At 35.7% G+C, this 24,398-nt stretch overlaps 3 protein-coding genes across 4 annotated transcripts; 2 read left to right on the forward strand and 1 right to left on the reverse strand.

The window, feature by feature from the left end:
- Positions 1-317: 317 nt before the first annotated feature.
- On the forward strand, positions 318-3,624 carry LOC137027997 (SLAM family member 5-like). Its single transcript, XM_067396669.1, has 4 exons — positions 318-630; positions 1,503-1,787; positions 2,046-2,153; positions 3,581-3,624. Exons 1-4 carry the CDS (start codon positions 336-338, stop codon positions 3,622-3,624), a joined length of 732 nt encoding a protein of 243 aa, XP_067252770.1. The 5' UTR covers positions 318-335.
- A 340-nt stretch (positions 3,625-3,964) lies between these two features.
- On the reverse strand, positions 3,965-17,565 carry LOC137027979 (carcinoembryonic antigen-related cell adhesion molecule 1-like). 2 transcript variants are annotated; one of them, XM_067396644.1, is made up of 6 exons: positions 17,434-17,565; positions 14,830-15,144; positions 12,698-13,027; positions 5,698-5,802; positions 5,547-5,591; positions 3,965-5,360 (listed from the first exon to the last, which is right to left on the reverse strand). In XM_067396644.1, the coding sequence occupies exons 1-6, from the start codon at positions 17,489-17,491 to the stop codon at positions 5,353-5,355; spliced, it is 861 nt and encodes a 286-aa protein (XP_067252745.1). In that variant the 5' UTR covers positions 17,492-17,565; the 3' UTR covers positions 3,965-5,352. The 2 variants fall into 2 exon arrangements, with proteins under 2 accessions (XP_067252745.1, XP_067252744.1); XM_067396643.1 differs by having other exon boundaries at positions 5,547-5,594.
- Positions 17,027-24,032, forward strand: LOC137027989 (CD48 antigen-like). The gene is made up of 5 exons (XM_067396660.1): positions 17,027-17,415; positions 18,229-18,303; positions 19,355-19,666; positions 23,137-23,415; positions 23,506-24,032. Exons 2-5 carry the CDS (start codon positions 18,255-18,257, stop codon positions 23,646-23,648), a joined length of 783 nt encoding a protein of 260 aa, XP_067252761.1. The 5' UTR covers positions 17,027-17,415; positions 18,229-18,254; the 3' UTR covers positions 23,649-24,032.
- The last annotated feature ends 366 nt before the right edge of the window (positions 24,033-24,398 follow it).

Genomic DNA, 24,398 nt, shown 5'->3' on the forward strand with positions numbered 1-24,398 from the left:
TTCAGTACTATTTCAGGTCTTTGTTTATTTCTCTATTTAGTTTCTACACAGTCATGGAATTTTTTTTGCTGTTATCAACATCTTAATTTTAAAGATGAAATGAAAATCATATAAAGCAGTCTGTAAAAATTGGAAGAAAAGAAACGTTTAAATAAACATTTCTTAAATTAAAAAAGAAGAAGAAGAAATGTGCAGTAATCATAAGTCATGGGAATCCATTTTCTGGATGTTCTTCACATTTAAACATTATAAGTTTTTGGTTTTTGTAAACCTCAATCTGTGTCAAATCTGTGCCTGTATATTCATCAGGTGTGTTTGGTGATTCAGTGTCAGTGATGGAGGGAGATTCAGTCACTTTATACACTGATCTTACTGAAATACATAAAGACGATGATATACTGTGGAAATTTGGAGCTGAAAACTCTCTGATAGCTGAAATCAGTAGAGCTGCTGGAATCTTCTCCACATTTGATGATGTTCTTGATGGGAGATTCAGAGACAGACTGAAACTGGACGATCAAACTGGATCTCTGACCATCACAAACATCACAACTGAACATGCTGGAGATTATAAACTAGAGATAAATGGACTGAAACTGACAACAAAAATATTCAGTGTTTCGGTCTATGGTGAGTATTGAGGTTATGTAAGGAATAATTGATGATGGTCCATTAAAATTATTAGAAAATATTCTAAAATAACGCGGCCATGACACAACACTAATACTACGGTTACCACACCTCAAGACATTGTTCAGATGTTGTATTTCAAGGTTTTTGCCCTTAAAATGCTCTTGTGTGCGGGACTAATTTCTTACACATCTCATCCCACGCCTCCATTACCATTTCAAAAATGTCGTTTTGAGCTAGTACAGAGGTTTCAGCCACTGAAAGCGGACAGTATTAATTATTATATTTTCAGATTAGTTATTAATGCATCATTAAGCATATATGAATTACCCAAATCTGGGCATCTCTCAACACTGTTCGGCAGCAGCATCTCTACTTATAGCGATACTGTAAGTTTGTCTGCTTCAAGAACAGTGCGGTCATTACCTCGCTAGTGAGAAATGTCATGTATTGCCTTTAAGATGCTAATCTATTTTACTACATACAGTTCAACAGGTTTCTGTCTGAGTTTGTGTCCGTACTGTATGTGTGTGTATGTTTGAGTCTGAGAGAGAGTGGGAAAAAGAGTGTGTGCTTTCCAAACATAATAAAATGTAATTTTATTGCAAAATATGGGACCAATTTGTCATTTTTACCTATTGTTTACATATTTATCTGAATAACTGAAATCATTTAGCAAAGTGATATGGAACTGTAATGTGGTCAAAACTTGCCTATAACTACTTTAATATGTGTTTCCTTGAAAATAATTACACACCTTAGAATGTTTGTCAGATTCAAGCATTCAACAGCTCCTACATGTTACATTCTAAAATGGTTAAACATATGACAGACATTATCCATATTTCTGTTTGTTCTCTAATGTTTTTCAGCTCGTCTGCCTGTTCCTGTCATCAGCAGTAACTCTTCACAATGTTCATCATCATCATCATGTTCATTGGTGTGTTCAGCTGTGAATGTGAGTCATGTGACTCTCTCCTGGTACAAAGGAAACAGTTTATTGTCCAGCATCAGTGTGTCTGATCTCAGCATCAGTCTCTCTCTACCTCTGGAGGTGGAATATCAGGATAAAAACACCTACAGCTGTGTGCTGAACAATCCCATCAGCAACCAGACGAGACATCTGGACATCACTCACCTCTGTCACACATGTTCAGGTATAACAGCGCTGATATTAATTAGTGTAGTTTTTCTACATATATATTTTTATATCTATCTGTTTATCTATCTATCTACACACACATTTATATATATATTATATATATATATCCCCACACAAATTTGAGATCATTTTCGTCAAATTGACGGTACATGTACATTTTCAATTTTGAGTTCCTGACAGTAATAACTTTTTGGAAACGCTGGTTCTATTTTACCATTGGGTGTTTTTTGTTTTGTTTTTTTTTTTCCCACAGAAGCCTATTGCAGTGATACTACTGAAGCTGTGATCCGATTGGTCCTCTCTGCTCTAGTGAGCGTGGCTACTGTTGCTGTTTTGGTTTTTGACGTCAGATCTACAAGAGGTTAATAAAAGAAAAAAAAGAACATATATAAAATATTTTGACAATTTGTAAATATAAAAATATAAACAAGGATATAAATAAATGGTTCCAAACCGCTATAAATCCATTTTGATTAATTTGAGTAAAAAGGTGTTTTCTTTTCCATATATTGGACTGATAGTGGTTAATAAAGACAAATAATTTTATGTGTGAGAGAGTCAGCTGTAATATCATTGCGTTCCTATTGGTCAGTGTTAGAGGAGCTCAGCTTAGCCTGACAGTTAGCCCTGCTCCGGACCAGGGGCCTGTACCATGATGGTAGATGAACAAACTCAGGGTTATAGGATTAGTTTCGAGTTGACAAAACCAAACCACTCCAATCCGGCTTTGTTGGTACCATGATGCTGATCATCAACTTTCTCTGTCAACTCAGGCTTTGATCCTGAGTTTGTGAAGTGTGTGCACATGAATCTGTGACATCAGTGGTGAACAGCCAATCACATGCCTTGCAACAGAAATAAACTGTGATTCACTTCTCACGAGAGAGCCAGCGAGATTCAATTCAGTGAAAATTAAGAATTTAAACGCATTTACACTAATGGAAAATACTTATCTTTGAAAGAGGACAAATAAAAGAAATGATCTTTCTCTATCAGTCCAAGTGAAGTTAGTTTATTTGATTAGTGAAGTTCCTAAACGTAATTTAGGGAGGAGCGAGCCCATCTAATCTTCCAATCAACAGCCAGAGCATATAAGCAGCTGCTTACCTCTCTTCAGTCTCAGCTGTTTCAGCATCCCTCCACCTCCCCAAACTCCACCTTCATTTCAGGTACCTTGCCCTATGTAGTCACATCCTATATTTATTCACTGGGGGGTGTATCAGAGCTCGAGTTGAAGATGCTTCATCGAGCCCCTCCTCAGTGGACAGCAAGCCAAATTAGCTAACCTAATATCCTAAAGATTATATGGGCAAACGAACTCGTTAAATAATATATAGAGATAGAGACTCAAACATACAAGCTCACATGTAGTCATATTTAAATAGTATATTTACACCTTATTTATATTAGCCTACATATGATCAATATTCATTGAAACTAAGTGCTTAATAACAACTGTTAAACTAAACTTGCATGTGTGTAATGGATTAATAAAAATATAGATCATATACAAATTATATTATCATTAAAATCAGACAATTTCATCATTAAATATTTGTTTTTACTATATAATGACCTTTAATTTGGAGGAAGAGAAACTGGGGGAGTGACTTTATTGCGTTGGGTGTGTCAGTGTCACTTAGCTTACACCTGATTGGTCCAATTTCAGTTTGAGATCTCTAACCCTGAACATAACCTGCCCCGGAGCAGGTTAGCCGTGGAGCATAAGTTACCATGGCGATGAACACCGCTAAAAGCCAAGTCACTTTCATGGTACCTAAAACCCAGGATTGGTGCAAACTAATCTGAAACTTACCTGGCTAGCCAGCTAATCCAGCTTCATGGTACAGGCCCCAGGTTAGTTTCCCAGCATAAGTTGCCAGAGTAACTGAGTTTGAACTAATTTAAGTTTGTTTTATGAAAGTCTGACTAACTAAAATAAGCCTGGCTTGTTTTCTAATCTTGTTTTATGAAACAGCCCTCTAGGGAAAAAGGCATTTGTTCACAAACCTCTTGCATTTTGTTTAGTCACACCACAAGGTGTCACTGTGGCCTGAAAACTCGTTTGCTGATATCTGCGGTAAAACACGCCCTGCTCATTAACATACAGACAAAGAAATACATTTGAAAATAAATAAATGTCTAGATAAATAAATAAATGTGAAAAAAAATAAGATTATACATATACGTGAATAAAAACATTTATTTATTTGTTCACATTATATTTATGTATTTATTTATTTTTCATCTTAACCCAAAAATGAAAATTCTGTCATTAATTACATTAGTACATGTGAGCAACATAATACGTGCTGATGCAGAAGCCGGCCAATAATGAGCCGCCGTTCTGACGTAAACACAGAAGCAAAGGTATAAGACTCGGTACTTGCCTTTTAAGAGAAAATGAAGCCCATGATGCATTATATCAAAATATCAATATAATATGGGTAATATTGCAATTCACAGGGATCATGTTAGTAAAATACATTTTATAAATGATAATTAAAGACTTCAATAAAAGTATTGATTAATAAGCTGAGAGCTCATAACTGGTCAGTCTTAATGGTTTATACACTGTTGAATACTGAGTTCATCTTCCTAATAATTGCAAAGCTTGTGTTTCGTATCATTTAAACACATAATTTAGGACACATAGGCCCTGTTTCCACCTGGTATTTTAATCCGTCTCTTTGGCCCTGTTTCAACCTGGCATTAAGAAGCGTTTTGGTCGATCGGATCACAAGTGGACACGTCTAAAACATTTTGAGCTTGTCATTTTCGACCACTCCAGAGGTAGCTGAAAACGCATTTGACTGGATTGCTTTCATAGTGTAGACGCTCATGCAGTCGAATGTGTTCGAACATCCACTAAAGACCGTCTGCTCTCCACCTACTGACTTAATGCGTAACATTATGGGAAGCGCGCTATCCAGACGGGATTTAAACTTTGTCAGCTGAGAGCTCAAGTTTGGTTTGAAGATGAAAAATGTACCCAGCACAATGTTCTCCCTCCATTCCTGATTTTTTAACACACACTCACAGCGTTCGGCCGGTCTTACAACTCTCAGAGCAGAAACGAAAGCTGATGCTCTCTGTGTTTTTCTGTGTGTTCATATGTAAATTGCACAAGCTTATTTTGTCCATTAGATCGAAAGACCCTTACATTTACAGTACTCACCCATAAACCCTCCCCTCGAAGAAATCTGGACAGAAGTGGTTGAAAGTGGACAAAAGACATGGGGTCTAAATGGGAATGTGTCTCCCTTGTCTACTTCTGATCCGATTGAACAAAACCCAATACCAGGTGGAAACAGAGTCATAGATGATCATATTACTAATATTATCTATGCTTCCAGTAATGGATGATTTACTATTTCCATAATGGGTAAGTGCTCTATCATGTGACCTGCAAAGGATTTCATCAAGTTGCAGCATAAAAACACACAAGCCATTTGTGAATTTAAAAGACTTATAAAAGTAGAAATATGGTTTGCCAATTCACTTCAATGGGAATAATGTTGTGGTACATTTACATTGATGAATCCTCTCCAATCATGTTTTTATCCATCTGTAAGAAATCAACAAATCACAGAAGGTAAAGAATGAGAAATTATTAATATGTCATCTATCAGTGAATAAGAAACTGTTTGAAATGTTTATTTCCCATCCGGATGATGTTTTTCAGTGCAGGTGCATTAAAACAGATCTGAATGTGATGGAGAGTCAGAGGTTTCTACAAAGACACGCATCTTACCGTTTTTTAGGACTTCATACGGAACTGCGTGCATGTTCTCCTTGTCTACTTCGAGAAAAAAAAAAAAAAAAAAATCACACACACAATTAAATATAAATGTTGCACAATAAAGAGGTTTTCTCTCGTTATATTATCTGTAGGAGATGCTTACCATCGCTATTGTAGTAATAAATCCCACCACCAATGGCAGCACCCACCAGAATAACACCCAAAACTGCACCAACAAAAATTCCTGCTTTAGCACCTGTAGACAGACCTGGATGTGGAACAAAAGAGTCAGACTGATCTATAACAATCACTATCAAAGATATCAGAAGGCCTGAGTGAACACATGTGAATCTGATTCAGTTTAAAGTACACTGTTAAAAATGGTAGTGGGAAATTACAGTATATTGTATATGACTTTCACATTAGGACTTCTCTTGTATAACTGCACTCTTAAAAAAATACTGTAAATAAACAATATCATGTATTTCTACAGTGCATATGTACTATGAAGGTACCCAGCATGCAATGTGGCATGACATTGTTGGTTTTATCTGTGCTGCTGAACTTATTTTTGGTTCACTTTTAGCGGTTTTTGTTGTTTGTTTATTTCGTAATCTTCAGAATTTATCTGTTTATTGTTATTTGTTGAGTGTCACCATTGTTGTGTTTTGTATGTTGAGTATTGATTCATCATTAGGATGCTTATAATAAAAAAACATTGCAAAATGATGTCACATCTTTCAAAGATAAATCTCAGCAGCTGCTTTAATATTGTGAAATATCCATCTACAAACAACTATGCATTTGAAATAAGACATCGGTAAACCTTCATGCTGAAATAACGCAAAAAAGGCAAAGTTTGACTGATTTTATATTCTAGCTTGTCTTTGTTTTAACAAATGTTTTCATTGGTCACACTTCTGACTTTACTTCAAAACAATTACAGCTAAACAATATAATTTCTTACAGTGGCATGATTAAAGACAACTTTATCATGTGAATTCACAGTAAATTACTGTGATGTCAGCATCATGTTGCTGTTGATTAACAGTCATTTGTAAGAAAATGACCCAGCATGCATTAATTTCACTGTAAATTTCTGACTACACAGTAAATTATTGTTAAATAATACTCTTTAAAGGCACAATATGTAAGATTTTTGGATTAAAACATCCAAAAACCACTGGAACAGTGTTATATATCTAATGTTTAAATGTTTAAATCTAGAGAAATAAACAATTTTAACCAGGACACGGACCGTGTTTCTGTGACGTCATACCTGCATTATATCCCCTCGATTTCCAGTTTTATTTTGTAGAAACAATGGAAACATGTTTTATTAGACAGGTGAGCAATTGTTTGGAATTAGAAATCTAATTATTGTTATATAGCGCAACATGTTTAGTCTTATTGTTTAAATCTCGTTTTCTTGATGCATGTTTTCACCAAGTAGCTAACAAAGCATAATCAGATGCAGCTTTATTTTTAGTAACAGTAATACAGCATTTTCTCCAACATACAATGTTTTAAAATTAATTGCATGCCATTTATCAACACAAGCCATCAAGCATTTACTCTAAAAATCTTGGGTTATTTTTTTCTACCCAAGTGCTGGGTTGAGCCTTTTGAGTCATTTTTTTGGGGTTCTTTTTACAGTGTTTGGGTAGTTTTTGTGTTACTCAGATAAATAACTCAGGTTGAGTTATTTATCGCGGCCCATTTGCGCCCTCTTCAGGAGAGAGCAGAGCAGCTCCGTCAAACTGGTGCATGTCTTCGGTAAAATACAGGTTTGTGTATTGTATATCATTTAATTTTATGCAAAGCAACATACGGGGCGCAATGTGATTCACCTAAAGTCTAGTCAAGTCACCCTTATTTATATAGCGCTTTTTACAATGCAGATTGTGTCAAAGCAGCTTTACATTGATAATTGGTATATAATTTTCCTTTTAAAGAATAGTGTCAATGCAGGCAGATCAAAAGCACTGTTGAATAAATGTCAAGAATACTGTTGAATATCAAATGTAAAGTCAAATTAAATTAAATTAGGGCTGCACGATTAATCGTATTTTAATCACGATAACGATATCTGCTTCTCCCGATTGATTTTAAATAATCGTCACGATATTGGCCCACTCTATGAAAATGAACATAATTTGGAAATATTGGAGGTATTATTTGGAGTTTCGCTGTTTTATCTTTTGAAGTTCCTAAAGGTTTTACCAGTTTTCATAATGTTGATCAGCTAGAAATGATTGTTCTTTGTTTTACAAATTTGCCGGGCAATTTGAATCTGGTTTGTCTTATTGCAAACGAATTTTGTTGCTTTAAAATCTAATGGGAATACATATTACAAAGCGCTCACCAAAACCATGTTTTGTATTGATTTACCATCTAACGAAGTTATCATAGTTGGTTAAATTAAGTCGTTGTGCCACCTACAGGCCTTTTGGGTGAAGTGTAGGTTGGTAAAGAACTTGCAAAATAGCCATAATTACAGTACTCTTTTGATAGAATAAACGTAATTAATAATTGTGATTATAATTTTGAGGAAACTGTGGCACTGGCTGTCGTGTCGATGAGGCCTTCACAATGGATGATCTAGTCGACTCGATCTCTGCTGATACTTCAGGGCTGCGTTGTGGTCGTATCAAGGCGCCGGTCCTCGGTCTCATCTGGATACGGCCCGAATCCGGTTGACTACGGTAAACCTCGGGATAAACAGAAAAACTAATATTAGCGTAGATGCCATTCTTTTTCTGATGTAACGAGTACATCTGGTGTTATAGGAAGTGTTCCTGGTTCCGGCTGAACTAATTTATGCAGCCTAATAATCCTTTAATGGATTTGAAAATATAGATTTATAATGTGTTATGTGTATGCCAGGTTAAAGAGATGCGTTTTTAGTCTAGATTTAAACTGACAGAGTGTGTCTGCATCCCGAACAATGCTAGGAAGATTGTTCCAGAGTTTAGGTGCCAAATAGGAGAAGGATCTGCCGCCTGCAGTTGATTTTGATATTCTAGGTATTATCAGCTGGCCTGAATTCTGAGATCGCAATAAACGTGAAGGACTATAATGCATTAAGAGCTCGCTTAGGTACTGGGGGGCTAAACCATTTAGTGCTTTGTAAGTAATTAACAAGATTTTAAAATGTATACGATGTTTAACAGGAAGCCAATGCAATGACGACAGAACTGGGCTAATATGGTCATACTTCCTAGTTCTAGTAAGAACTCAAACTACAGCTTGTACAAAATGCAGCAGCTAATTTATCAAGCGGGAGGAACAACCACCCAGTAGAGCGTTACAGTAATCTAACCTTGAGGTCATGAACGCATGAACTAACTGTTCTGCATTCTTCATTGAGAGCATATGCCGTAGTTTAGATATATTTTTAAGATGGAAGAATGCGGTTTTACAGATGCTAGTAACATGGCCTTCAAATGAAAGATTGGTATCAAAGAGCACACCCAGGTTCCTAGCTGACGACGAAGACTTAACAGAGCAGCCATCAAGTGTTAGACAGTATTCTAGGTTATTACGTGAAGAAGTTTTCGGTCCAAAAATTAGAATCTCTGTTTTTTCTGAATTTAGTAGTAGGAAATTACTGGTCATCCAGTTTTTTATATCAGCTATACATTCTGTTAATTTAGCGAATTAGTGATTTTCGTCAGGGCGCGAAGAAATATAGAGCTGAGTATCATCAGCGTAACAATGAAAACTAACGCCATGCTTCCTAATGATATCTCCCAAGGGTAGCATGTACAGAGTGAAAAGCAACGGTCCTAGTACTGAGCCTTGCGGTACTCCATATTTAACTTGTGATCGATATGACATCTCATCATTTACTACTACAAACTGATAACGGTCAGATAAGTATGATTTGAACCATGCCAATGCAATTCCACTAATGCCAACATAGTTTTCAAGTCTATTTAAGAGAATATTGTGATCAATAGTGTCAAATGCAGCACTAAGATCCAGTAACACTAATAGAGAGATACAACCACGATCTGATGATAAGAGCAAATCATTAGTAACTCTAATGAGAGCAGTCTCAGTACTATGGTACGGTCTAAATCCTGACTGGAAATCCTCACAGATATTATTTCTTTCTAAAAAGGAACATAGTTGCGATGAAACTGCCTTTTCTAGTATTTTTGACAGAAAAGTAAGATTTGAGATCGACCTATAATTGACTAATTCTTTAGGATCTAGTTGTGGTTTTTTAATAATAGGTTTAATAATAGCCAGCTTAAAAGTTTTTGGTACGTATCCTAATGACAAAGATGAATTAACAATATTAAGAAGGGGATCTATGACTTCTGGAAGCATATCTTTCAATAGCTTAGTTGGTATAGGGTCTAACATACATGTTGTTGATTTTGATGATTTAACAAGTTTAGACAATTCTTCCTCTCCTAAAGCAGTAAATGAAATGAATTTTTCCTCAGGGACACTATAATGCAATGCCTGACACGATACTGTAGTAGACGGTTGCATGGTTATAATTTTCTCTCTAATATTATCAATCTTGCAAGTAAAGAAGTTCATAAAGTCATTACTGCTGTGCTCTTTGGAAACATCAGAAGTTGAAGCTTTTTTTCTTGTTAATTTAGCCACTGTATTAGGGTTGTGTTTATTTTCTTCTAAGAGTTTTGAAAAATAGGCAGATCTAGCAGTTTTTAAGGCCTTTCTGTAATCAATCATTTTCTCTCTCCACAAAATGCGAAATACTTCTAGTTTTGTTTTCTTCCAGCTACGCTCCATTTTTCTGGCTGCAGTTTTTAGGGCCCAAGTGTGCTCATTGTACCATGGCATTGGATTAAATTCCTTAATCTTTTTTAAACGCAAAGGAGCAACTGAATCTAATGTGCTGGAAAAGACAGAGGCAATAGTTTCTGTTGCAACATCGAGGTCTTCTAAGCTGTCTGGTATGCTAAGGCGATGAAACTGATCAGGAAGATTATTTATAAAGCGATCTTTAGTGGTAGAAGTGATGGTTCTACCATATTTATGGCGGGGAGGCAGTTTAGCCGCTTTCACCAAATGTAATATACACGAGACTAGATAATGATCTGAGATGTCATCACTCTGCTGCAGAATTTCAACGGCGTCAATATCGATTCCATGTGACAATATTAGATCTAAAGTATGATTACGACAATGAGTGGGTCCCGACACGTGTTGTCTAACACCAATAGAGTTTAGAATGTCTGTAAATGCCAATCCTAATGAGTCTTTTTTATTATCTACATGGATATTAAAATCACCAACAACAAGGACTTTATCTGCAGCTAGTACTACCTCTGATAGAAAATCAGCAAATTCTTTAATAAAGTCTGTATGGTGTCCTGGTGGCCTGTATACAGTAGCCAGCACAAATGTCATCTTACATAATGTTACGTAAAGCACCATCACTTCGAAGGAATTATATTTGAAAGACTTTTGACTAATACTGTAAATATTACTATAAATTACAGCAACACCTCCCCCTTTGCCTTTCTGTCGAGGATTGTGTCGATAATCATAACCTTGAGGGCTGGACTCATTTAAAGTAGTGTAATCGTCCGGTTTTAGCCAGGTTTCTGTCAAACACAGCACATCTAGATTATTGTCTGTGATAATATCATTTACAATAAGTGCTTTTGAAGAAAGTGATCTAATATTTAACAATCCAAGCTTTATCATTTGTTTATCATTATTATCTCGATTTTTTATTTGTTGAACATCAATTAAATTTTTTCCATTAAATGGGTTTGGAAGTTTTTTGTTTTTATTAATTCGGGGTACAGACACAGTCTCTATGTGATAATATCTAGGTGTAAGAGTTTCTATGTGTTGGGATTTATCGGACTTCTGTAACGTGAGGCAGCTAGCAGACGGTCGGTTTAGCCAGTCTGTCTGCTTCCTGACCTGGGCCGTAGTTTGTCATGTTTCAGCTCTAAGACTATGTGCCATATTACTAGAGAGAAGAGCAGCACCATCCCGGGAAGGATGAATACCATCTCTTTTCAACAGGTCAGGTCTGCCCCAAAAACTTTTCCAATTATCTATGAAACCTATATTATTCTGCGGACACCACTTAGACAGCCAGCCATTGAGTGATGATAATCTACTATCTATCTCATCACTCCGACGAACAGGAAGGGGACCAGAGCAAATTACTTCTCCTGACATTGTACTTGCGAGATAAACCTAAATGAGTGTAACGTTTGTCTTTTCGCACGATGGAAACACCTGATGCCTTGCATAACATTTTCTGATTTTATTCAAAAAGATACAGAATATAAATAATTAGGATGGTATAATATGTTGTATGTATTAAAAACTATATAAAATATGATCGAAAATATCATGCAAAATTATCATGCAAACCAGTGGTTTTGTGGAGCATTTAAAAAAATGTTTTAAATTAATAAATATTAATTCATGTATGAAATAAAAGAAGAACTAAGCTAGTATAATAGGAAAAATGAATCAACCCATTATGCTGGGTAAAATTAACCCAATATGTTTTCTGTCCTATATTTACACAGACCTTGGGTTGTTTTAACCCAGTGTTTTTTAGGGTGTTTATTAATATGATATTCTAATATTGATTTAGCTTACTGCAGTGTGCAACACTGTCTCACAGCAGCTGCTGAGTGAATGCTCAGAGTAACGTTATAACATCTTTTTCAACACACTCAAATGTATCTAATATGATAAAACAGCACTGCTTTTCCCCACATACGCTGGAAGTGGAAGCGGCAACTGTGGCATAATAATACTTCATCTGCTGTCAAGCTGTGTATCGCATTCGTCTCTCATTAGCAATCGCTCCTCTGCTTCATACTACAGTAACGTTATTAATCTCATCCATGAACATGATTTCTGCCCGAGTCCAATCCTGATTCTTTTCCACCGGCTGTGAAGTGAAGACCACATCTCCCATGATTCCTCGCTCAATCTCAGCATCATCAAGCTATGCCTTTTGAATAAGCGAATTTACTGGCAATCTTTTTACAGTGTAGATCACATTTCATATAGTGATGTCAGAAGTACTGTTGCTTCAGTACCAAGTCGTCAAATAAAATAAAACAGATGTAACAATACCATCTTTCTTTATATTACACCGTGCGAGTGATTTTCCTTCCATATGACTAAATAAGACTCACCAGTGACAGTAACACTGTAGCTCCTAATGATGCTGAATCTGCTGCTGATGGTGATCTCTACTTTATATTCTCCAGAGTCTGTTTTTCTGGTGTCCATGATGGTCAGAGATCCAGTCTGATGATCCAGCTTCAGTCTGTCTCTGAATTTCTCATCACACTGAACATCTGTACAGATCTTACTCTGATCTCCAGTGATTTCAGCCATGAGAATGTCATTAAAATACCACTTCATCACATCAAATGGGTTTTTTCCTACAGAATTCCCTAAAGTGACAGATTCTCCCTTCTTCACGGAGAAAGTCACTTGATCTCCTTCAGCAGCAGAAACACCTGAAACACAAACCAACAATATGAGACAAATCTACAAAATTATTTTCTTGACTGTCAAGTCTGTAAAGTAATGTTTATCCACAACTATGTATTTATTTTATAACTAATTCTATACATTTTGGAATCTAGTGAACTAAAAGAAAATGATAAGGATGACATAATAAATCGACAGTGCTCAGCGTAGATGAGTACACCCCTTTGAAAAGTAACATTTTAAACAATATCTCAATGAACACAAAAGCAATTTCCAAAAAGTTGACAAGACTATGTTTTATATAACATCTGTTTAACTTATAACATAAAAGTAAGGTTAATAATATAACTTAGAGAACAAAATTTTCAGTTTTACTCAAATTAGGGTGATGCAAAAATGAGTACACCCCACTGAACGTCTCTGGAGCAAAGCTAAATTTTAGACTACAAATGTCTAATTTAACAGGAATTCAACCACAGGTGAGTCTAATTATTCATTACACAGGTGTCCAGCAGACAGTTGACTATAAAAGGGTGTTAAAACCCCTTCCCAATTCATCCTGTCAGCAATGGCACCACATGGAAGAGAAATGTCACAAGACCTGAGAGAGAAAATAATTTGTTTACAGCAGAAAGGTGAAGATCAGCAAAGCTTTACTTATCAGTCAGAGTACTGTATCAAAAGTGGTACAACATTTTTAAAAAGATGGAACTGCAACCATCTCACAGAGATGTCCAGGTCGTCAAGGGAAGTTAAGACCTCAACAGGAGCATCTTCTGATGAAAAGGGTTGAAGAGAATCGGCATGCAAGTTCACTGCAGTTATCTAAAGAAGTAGAAAGCCAAACTGGGCTGTGACACAATACGGCGTACACTGCAGAGGAATGGCATCATGGGTACCGTCCACGAAAGAAGCCTCTCCTAAAGCCCAGGCACAGAGAAGCCTGCCTAGAGTTTGCCAGGGCCCATGCTGACAAAGATGAAGACTACTGGGACTCTATACTCTGGAGTGATGAGATCAAGATAAATGTTTTTGGAACTGATGGCTTCAAAACTGTATGGCGTCGCAAAGGTGAGGAATACAAAGAAAAATGCATGGTGCCTACAGTGAAACATGGTGGTGTCAGTGTCCTTATGTGGGGCTGCATGAGTGCTGCTGGTGTCGGGAGCTGCATTTCATTGATGGCATCATGAATTCACAGATGTACTGCTCTATACTGAAAGAGAAGATGCTACCATCACTCTGTGCACTTTTCCAACATGACAATGATCCTAAACACACATCTAAGGCTACTGTTGGATTTCTGAAGAAGAACAGGGTGGAAGTGATTCAGTGGCTCCTGATCTGAACCCAATCGAACAGCAATGGGGAATTCTGAAGAGACAAGTTGAGCATTACTCTCCATCCAGCATCCAGTCTCTAAAAGAGCTCATTCTTGAAGAATGGAAAAAGATAGATGTTGCAAAATGTCGCCAACTTGTTCATTCCATGCCTAGAAGACTTGGTGCTGTCATTAAAAATCATACAAAGTACTAGATGTAGTAGTTTTTGTTGTGGGGTGTACTCATTTTTGCATCACTTTAATTTGAGTAAAACTGAAAAATGTGTAATCTAAGTTATGTTATTAACCTTACTTTCATGTTATAAGTAAAACAGATGTTATTAAACTTACTCTTGTCAACATTTTGGAAATTGTTTTTGTGTTCAATGTTTAAAATGTTACTTTTCAACAGGGGGTGTACTCATTTACGCTGAGCACTGTATAATAAATACATTGATGTGATTGAAACACATATAACCTGCTTTTAATCATTCATTAATGACTCACCACTAACAGAAACACTGAAGATGTTTCCACTGCTTCTGTTGAACTTCAGCTGATAAACTCCAGAGTCTGTGTTTCTGATGTTTGTGATGGTGAGATCTCCTGTGCGACTGTCCACTTTCAGTTTGTCTCTGAATATATCTATACACCGTATATCTGTACAGATATTTGTATGATTTTCATCAATGTGAGTGATGCGACTGTTATTAAAATACCATTTAATTCTGTCTTGTTTGTTTCTTGTAATATTAGTGTATAAAGTGACTGAATCTCCCTCCATCACAGACACCGACACTTCATCTGTGCCATCAGACTTGCCTGGAGAAGAAATTAACAGTTAATTTTAAATCTATTTTTAGATCGAAGGACAATGTAAAAAAAGAGGAAAGAACTGTGAATTTTTTTTTTCTCTACAGATCATAAAGGTTGTGATTAGAGAAATGTCTGCATTCATAATGTAACACATGGAAACAAACAGCAGAAATAAAACATTGATTTACACTTTCCCTCATCAGATACAGTATATGCATTATACAAGTGATTATTGCATATTTTTAAAGAGCCCTGATGAATACTATCCCTACAAAGCCATGGAAAAATACTACAATACATACTACAATTTTCCACCAAATTATGACTTAATACTGTTTCGTGTTTGTATTCAAAATACTGCTTTTATTTATCAATGCTTTCAGTTTTGCATGCATTTGTAGGACCCGCCTGGGTCAGTACTATATAGGTTGAACATACGTCCTGTTTATTCTCTGAAATGCTTAAGTTTTGTTTTTCTATTGATGTTCTCTCTACAGGTACTCTCAGTACTCTGAGGGTCTGTTCCAGGGTCAGTTTACTTCAGAGGTATCAGCACATGTGTGCCCTATTGATGAGGCTCCTTCGCAGTGTTGCCAAGTCCACTGTTTTCCCACATAATCGGGCTACTTTTAATTTGTTTCCTAGGGGTTTTTTTTTCTTCTGCAGGTTGATTTCCACCTCCGTACATCCTTTTTTGCGCTCCAAACCCCCAAAACACCGCCCAGGGGTGTATTTTCCTTACAACCTCGTAACTCGCTGCTTTACTACTATAGTACGATGCATCTTGAACAAATCAACTAGCTAGTCACAACTGTTTCCCGAAACCGTATTGGTGAATGACGTCACGCAGGTGGTGGAATACCTAATAACTTTTTAAATGAATCAGTTTGAGATCGAGCTAATGCTAGAAACTATGCTTTTAAGAAAGTATGCTTTTAACCACAGTTGGAGAGCTGTCGTTCCATCCACACAAGTTTGCGATGCAGTTTGCGAATGTTCATTTGAACTATGGTTTCGCGAAACACCAAATCGTTAAACTATGTTAGCAACGACTGAATTTGCGATGTTAGATAACGATGCTTTTGGGAAATGCACCCCAGATGTACAAATTCAGTGGATAATTTGGTCACCTGACTGAGAAAATTGCATTTGGCTATTTTTGGGCTAATTTTGTTGCACAGACCTGGCAACCCTGCTTCAGTGGGTGTGACATACATTTCCAACATATAATGGAATATATATTATATATATATATATATATATATATATATATATACACACATACTTTAACCATTCTTAAAGGTGCTCAATGTAAGTTTTTGACTGTACTAAAGTATAAAAACTTATAACAGATATTGAAGATATTTATTAAACATGCTAAGTTCACATACTCGTTTCTCTGAAAACTCATTGCTACAGCCAGTTATTTTACTTAAATTTGCGTTCCTTGTCGGAATTACTGTTTTTGTTTTGGTCTGTGCAAGACCGCACGTTGCCAATTTACCCAATGGTATTTCGCCAGTCTTCAAACTGGCAACCCGCGTGGGAGTCTGAGGTGGGGGGGCAAACAATATTTTGAATTTGGACTGTATCCATTTCAACCACTAGCTGTCATTCTTACAGGCATGATGTAAACTTTGGATGTTTTTTTTTTTTTGCCACTCAGAGAGATTTGTTATGCAGTTAATTTGAAAGAGGGAAACAATTCTAATTTCAGTATTATTTCTTCTTCCGACATTCTTCTTTAAACACAATAAGTATCAGCTGTTTTCTCATTTTGTTGTGTTTATTTTGTTGTTAACAGGACGCGCGCAGCACATAACTGACATATCTAAGCAAACACCTATTCATTTTTTTTTACCCCTAAGCGAAGAACGAAAAGAACTTCGCCGTGAATATAACAAATCCTTAACACGTTAGGCTACTCTACTTTTCAGTCATTACCTTCAACAATAGGAAAATAAGCCAAAACAGACATTTTAGGAAATTTAGAAATCCAGGTCAGGACGGAAAAAGAGGACGTTGTTCACCCTAGTTAGTTTAGAGACATTGGACATTAAACTTTAAGATCCATTTGTAACAATTGTTGTCTTCAGCGTAGCCTGTACGCATGATCCCACATAACCCGCATTTCGCTGGATCGAATCCCGCTATCGGAAGGGTTACATATTCAGCACGATGTGAGCCAGTTCTCCAGATAAATGTGCCTAAACTATTTAGTCATTGTTTTGTTTGTTTGTTTTTTATCGTTGACAGGAGGATGAAATGTAACAACAAGTAGGTTAAGTGTCTTACCGTAAACGATGAGTGCAAACACTGCGAACACACAAACAATAACCTTATTTTTCAGCATGTCTGCAACAATAGCCTCCGTGGAGCCGTTTCACATTTTCTTGCTTCTCAGAAACGGAAGGAGTCATTCTTGGAAAACTTTCTTTATAACTTCAAAATACAAACTACTCAACAGTAAAAAGTTGAGAAAAATGTAATTAAACTTTCAAAGAAATATACAAAGGAAAAATATTATGAACAGTTTCCTTAAACATTATAAATTAAAGATTTTAACTTTATTATTATTTTACTTTTTGCTTTAATTATTTTTACATAGCCTAGTTTTACCATCTCAAAATAACGTAATTCTGTCAGAAATCATTCAAAATTAGGTTTAGGCTACTTTCCGACCATTTCCGACCAAAGAATCTCCCAAAAAACAAAGTTACCATAAAAATAAGACTGTCATTTTATGTAAAGTGTAGAATAAAATATTAAACATTTTATATTAAACCCTTTCTTTAAGGGTGAGATTAGAATCCGTTTTTAAATTAAGATGCATCATTCCAGAATTTCTAACAATTTTCAAGAATAACCTGGTTAATTTTTAATGAAGACACATTAATTGATTTCAATTTTAAATATTTTGATAATATAATCTTTAACAGGATGTCATTTTTGAAACCTCCTTTTATCTTTATCTATTTTATAATGTGAGATGGGAAACTGTGTGTGTGTGTGGGAGGGTCTTCAAACTGTTGTGGGAGGAGTGACACGCACCCGATTTATAGTTCCGCTGAAATCAGTTTGTTTTAGCAGATGGTCTCACTGAACCGCTGAAGAAAATGTTTCACATGTTCGTTCTGTTCTGTTTGTGCTGGTGCCGTCTGACTGGTAAGTTATTAATTTATTTTTATGGCTTAATGTCATAACAGGCTGTGATGAGTTTTATTTGCAGTTCTTCACTAATGAATGAAGTCAAATTCATCTGAAGCAATCTGTAATATACACTGTAAAAAAAATCCCGTTGTTTCTACGGAAAAATACCGGCAGCTGTGGTTACCAGAACAATACTGTAAAAATGACATCTAACCGTAAACATACTTACGGAGTTACATGTGAATTTTACATTTTAAATCTGTTAAATTTACGGTAAAATAACGTATTTCATTAACTGATATAATGTTAATTTACCAACCTAATGAAGTACTAATATCTGTTTTGTACCTTTATAATACACTGACAGTCACCAAACACAGTGGTGATGAGAATCACATGATGAATCAAAGTTCATCACAAGCAGCTTTTCCACAAGCTGAGGAGGACAATACTAATATATAGAAGTTGCACACAGTGTCATTCACACACACACTAAACACCATCATGGTAACATGCATGAAATTTTAAAAATGCAATAAACATTAATTTAACAACATTAGATGTAACATAAAACCCTAATGTACATAACTGATTAGAAAAAAATGAGAAAAACTAAGAAGAAACAGAGTTATTTCAGCGAAAATATATCAAATGTGAAGTGTCACGCAGGGAATTGTGGGAATGTCAATATACGGTTTTTCACTGTAAATTTTACAATGAATTGTTATTTTTCACATCCAAAAACTGTGAATTTAACGGTATTTTACCGTAAAATGACATTAAATGTACCGTTAGATCTATTACAGTTATTCACCGTATATAGTACGGAAACTTTCTGTAAACCAATCAACAGTTTTTCACCGCAGCATTTTTACAGTCTTTTACTGTTAAAATCACGGTCATTTTTTACAGTGTATATTTTAAGAATTTCCAACATTAAGAAAGAATTGGACAACTAAAGTAACGGAAAATTTTTTGTCTGGATGTTCTTCACATTTATACATTATAAATTACAACTGACTTAAGGCTTTGAAAACCTTAATCTGTGTAAAATCTTGTTCTCCAGGTGTGTTTGGTGATTCAGTGTCAGTGTTGGAGGGAGATTCTGTCACTCTAAACACTGATCATACTGAAATACATAAAGACGACGAGATACTGTGGACATTTGGAGCTGAAAACTCTCTGATAGCTGAAATCATTGGTGGAATCTTCTCCACATCTGATGTTCGTGATGGGAGATTCAGAGACAGACTGAAGCTGGACCATCAAACTGGATCTCTGACCATCACAAACACCAGAACTGAACATGCTGGAGTTTATCAACTAGAGATAAGGGGAGCGAAACTGTCAGCAAACACATTCAATGTTTCTGTCTATGGTGAGTATTGAGGTTATGTATGGAATAATTGATGATGGTCCGTTGAAAATATACACTTATATTACGGTTACCACCAGTATTGGGGTAACACATAACGCAAGTTACACAATCAGATTACTTTTTTCAAGTAACTAGTAAAGTAACCCATTACTTTTAAATTTACAACAAAACATCTGAGTTAATAAGTAATGCAAGTTACTTTGTTTTCTATTTATTGACGCTAGTAACAGATAGCATACTATTAGTTATCAATGCAGTTATCAAGCATATGTCTGTGCATCTCTCAACAGTGTTCGGCAGTGTCTCTACTAATAGCGAAACTGTTAAGTGTCATACATGGGGCAACTTAGATGTTGTCGAGCAGTGTTGCTTGGGCACTTTCTCATTTAGAATGGGCAACAAATATATTTGGATACTTTATATCAGTCATGGGCAATTTTTGAGATCCTCTAATCAGAATGCTAGCAGTTGATCATGAGACCAGCTTGGAGATTTCAAAAATCAAACAAGATGGCGGCCTCTCAGCGGCATGGGAGCGAAGGAGCGTGAACTTAAATATTTTTACGTTGGTAAGTTGTCCTGTTAACCCAAAACAGGGAATTTACCTCATTTAATGCTTATTGGCCCGATACCAAGCTCGTGTACTCGTACTCGTAAAAATACCCCCGATACCAAAGACCGATACCTCCCCTTACGAAAAACTAGTATACTTCAAGTTCATTTGATCAAGTATACTAAAGTAATGTTCAAGTATATTTTTTAAGTATACTTTATGTAGTAAGTATAATATCAATGTACTAGTAGTAAACTTGTAAGTGTACTATTTTAATACCGCTTGGGACTAAATTGGCCCAATTGAAGTATACGTTTAAGTGTACTATAAGTGTAACAGTAGTAAACTTTAACTAGTTCACAGCTACGTTTCTCATTTGTACTGCATCTGTACTAAAAGTGAACTTATACTAGTATACTAGTAGTTTACTATTTTAATACTAGTAGTAGCTACATTTTTAGTATACGAAAGTACACTTTGAAATATACTCTCAGTAAACTGTTTAGTGCAAGTATACTTTTAAGTTTTCTTTAAGTGAACATGACATCACACTTATAGTTCACTTTTTATATATTATTTTTGCACTTTAAGCATACTTCTATGTTCCTATAGGTATTATTTTTTATACTTGAAATACCTTGAACTGTAACTCTTTCCATTTTAAAAACATTTTATTGTAGCTTCATGAATCCTTTTTATCAACACTTAAATATAAGTAAGTTTAATTTTTTTTAATTATTATTTTTTAATTTAAAGTAGATCGAGTCCATAAACAAGTCCACATATAGGCCAAATATACTTAGACTTTTGTCAAGTATACTTTAGTGCAATTTTGAGTATATATCTCAGAAGTACATAAAGTATATTTCTGAGAAGTATATAAAGAGTAGACTGAAAGTATACTTTCTTATTTTTAGTTTAAAAGAAGTAGGCTATACTAATTGCACACTTGAATAAACTTCTTTTTTGTAAGGGTCATGTGACATAACTGACAGAATTGACTTCGGTAAAGTTGGTTCAATTCAGACTTTACAATAAATGTGCATTAAATTAATATTTGCGAATTTTAAGCAGCGACATGATACTGACAACCAACGATTGTCAACTTACAACATTTTTCACAGTCGATCAAAATAGGCAAGTATTGTTTTAATGGCATATTTACTTGTGAATGTCCACTGAATGTCCAATGTAGTGTGATTAACAAGGCTATTGAATACGGATGTCCGAATGTGCGAATATAAAACCAACTTTACCCAACTACAGAATTGTCCGTGCATAGAGACATCGGCGGCAGCAGCATAAACAATGTCAGCCTCAGAGGTGTGGAAATACTTCAAAATTAATGATGACAACACACACATTGCGAACTGCATGCTTTCAATCACAATTTGTTATCGATTAGTGAAGGCGGGATAGGCGGAATCGTGCTGAATGACAAACCAGAAGAGCTCTCTCTTTCGCGCGCTCTCTCTTTCTTGCGCGCAATAATTTCTCCTCGCACCTGAATGGTCAAATGCACACATAGTTGTCAAAATGTCCATCGTATGGAGTATCTCACGTAAATACAGTCGGTTATGGCTTACGTTGACGTAAACATTTGGGTAAAAACAGGAAATGTGTAAGTATGGATTCGGTCTTAAAGGGACCGTAGCCTATATTTGTCATTAATGTAAATAAAACAACAAAATATGCTAAATAAATGTATACATGGTAAACAAACCTACTGTATCTGAAAAACAAGTTTATTTAATTTTTATCTCTATAGTATTTGTTGATTTGTTTGTAATTTGTTTGTAAATTTCTTTTTATATAACAACAATTATATATATTGGTAATTATGCCCTTTGAAGGATATTGGACACTGAATTTTTTGTTCTTTAAGTTTGTGACAAGCACATAAAAATTACTTTTTTCATTCGAGTAATAATGAAGAAGCTGTCTTACATTCATTAGTTTCACTGTGTTGTGCTTAGAAAACTGAAACATCAAAAAAAAAAAAAAAATTTAAATGTATAGGCATCGGTATCAGTATCGACGAGTACTACAAAAAAGTATCGGTACTCGTACTCGGTCCTTAAACAATGGTATCAGTGCATCCCTACTTAAATTACCAACAGATGTCCAATTTAATGTATGTAGGCTGTAATTTAGCCATCGAATGTTTTCAGTTAAATACTAAAAACACACATTCTGTTAGGCTGTAGGGAGTATGGTATGTGAAGCTTTTGACGCGATCAACCCCGGTTCGAATCTGCCTTTTGTTCAAACTTGCTCTTCTCCCTTGTTCCATAACAAATCAGATAGGAAAGGCATTTATAGTTAAAATGAAGAAAATATTTGAAAAGTTGAAATAAATTGTCTAACAAGTGTTTAATAATAAAGTATTTATTGGGTTGGCAATTAATTTGCTCCACTCTGAGTAGTTGCTGCCAACTGTCCATTGCCATAATTAATTGCCCTGTGTCTCACAAGGTTACAACATTGCTCAAAATGTTGCCCCATGTATCATCATCACCTTAAGTTTATCTGCCTCAAGAACAGCGCCATTATAACCTCGCTAGTGAGAAATGTCATGTTGCTTTTAATTTGCTAAACTATTTTACTGATAAAATCGTCAGAGCAGCGCTGACAATACAAGTGTTTGTATGGTATGTGCGTGTGTGTGTGTGTGTTTGAATGGGGGGGGGGTTGTCATTTTTATCCTTTTGTTTATATATTTATTTACTTGGTCATTGTCCTTGTGAAGTCAAGACCTGCCTGGGACTACTTTAGCTTTGTGTTTCCCTGTAATTACACACCTTAGAAAGTTCAGCAGCCAATCAGATTCAAGCATTCAACAGCACCTTATAGTTATAACTATCTAAATAACAGGCATTGTTATCCATATTTCTGTTTATTCTGTCATGTTTTCCAGCTCGCCTGCCTATTCCTGTCATCAGCAAAGACTGTTCATCATCATCATCAAATTGTTCATTGTTGTGTTCAGCTGTGAATGTGGGTCATGTGACTCTCTCCTGGTACAAAGGAAGCAGTTTATTGTCCAGCATCAGTGTGTCTGATCTCAGCATCAGTCTCTCTCTACCTCTGGAGGTGGAATATCAGGATAAAAACACCTACAGCTGTGTGCTGAACAATCCCATCAGCAACCAGACTCAACATCTGGACATCACTCACCTCTGTCACACATGTTCAGGTACGGCAGTGCTGATATTAGTTGATGTCAGCGCTAATATTAGTGTTTATTGACTGATCTGATGTCAGTTTGATGTTTTTTATTCCTCAGACTCTGTCCACTGTTGTGGTCCTACTGAAGCTGTGATCCGATTGGTCCTCTCTGCTCTGGTGGGTGTGGCTACTGTCGCTGTTCTACTTTATGACATCAGATCTACATCATGTTTAAAGAAGAAAACAGAACAGATATCATAAATATTGTCATAACTTGGAGTTTTAAAATGTAAATATGAATATAAGCAAGGATTTAAATTCAAATATAGCGCCACACTGTGGCCAAACTAAAACAGTAACTATGTAGCCTGGTTCTTTCTAAAACTAACTTTAAAAACAATCAACTTTCTATTATTATGTTGTATATTTTTTGTTTTCAATTAGAATGTTTTAAAGCTACAGAATGAATGAAAATACATGAAAAGGTTACCAGCAGGTTGAACAGACAGCATGACTCTGCTGGATAATTCATATTCCTACATAAAGACACAAACTGAAAATGAAGTAATACAGTATTTATAGTCTCCTCCCAACAACAGAATGGAAATCCATTGTGTATTTCTAATACAAATGATTTAAGAAGTTTTCTGAATGTTGTGGTCATTGGGTCTTTAATTTTTATAGAATTTATATTTGTTTTCATTAGTGTATTTGTGTTAAAGGGGTGGTTCAATGCGATTTCACTTTTTTAACTTTAGTTAGTGTGTAATGTTGCTGCTCGAGCATAAACAGTATCTGCAAAGTTACAGTGCTTAAAGTTCAATGCAAATGGAGATATTGTCTTTTAAAGTTATGGCAGTTTATTGCCTACAAAAACGACCGGTTTGGACTACAACGAGCTTCTTCCCGGGTTGGTGACATCATAAACCCTGCAAAACACGCCCCCGGGAACACGCAACAAAGTGGGCGAGGCCATGCGGCGCAGCATAATGGAAGAGGAAGAGTTGTGTA

The sequence above is a fragment of the Chanodichthys erythropterus genome, chromosome 10 (genome assembly GCF_024489055.1).
Source record: "Chanodichthys erythropterus isolate Z2021 chromosome 10, ASM2448905v1, whole genome shotgun sequence".
NCBI lineage: Eukaryota > Metazoa > Chordata > Actinopteri > Cypriniformes > Xenocyprididae > Chanodichthys > Chanodichthys erythropterus.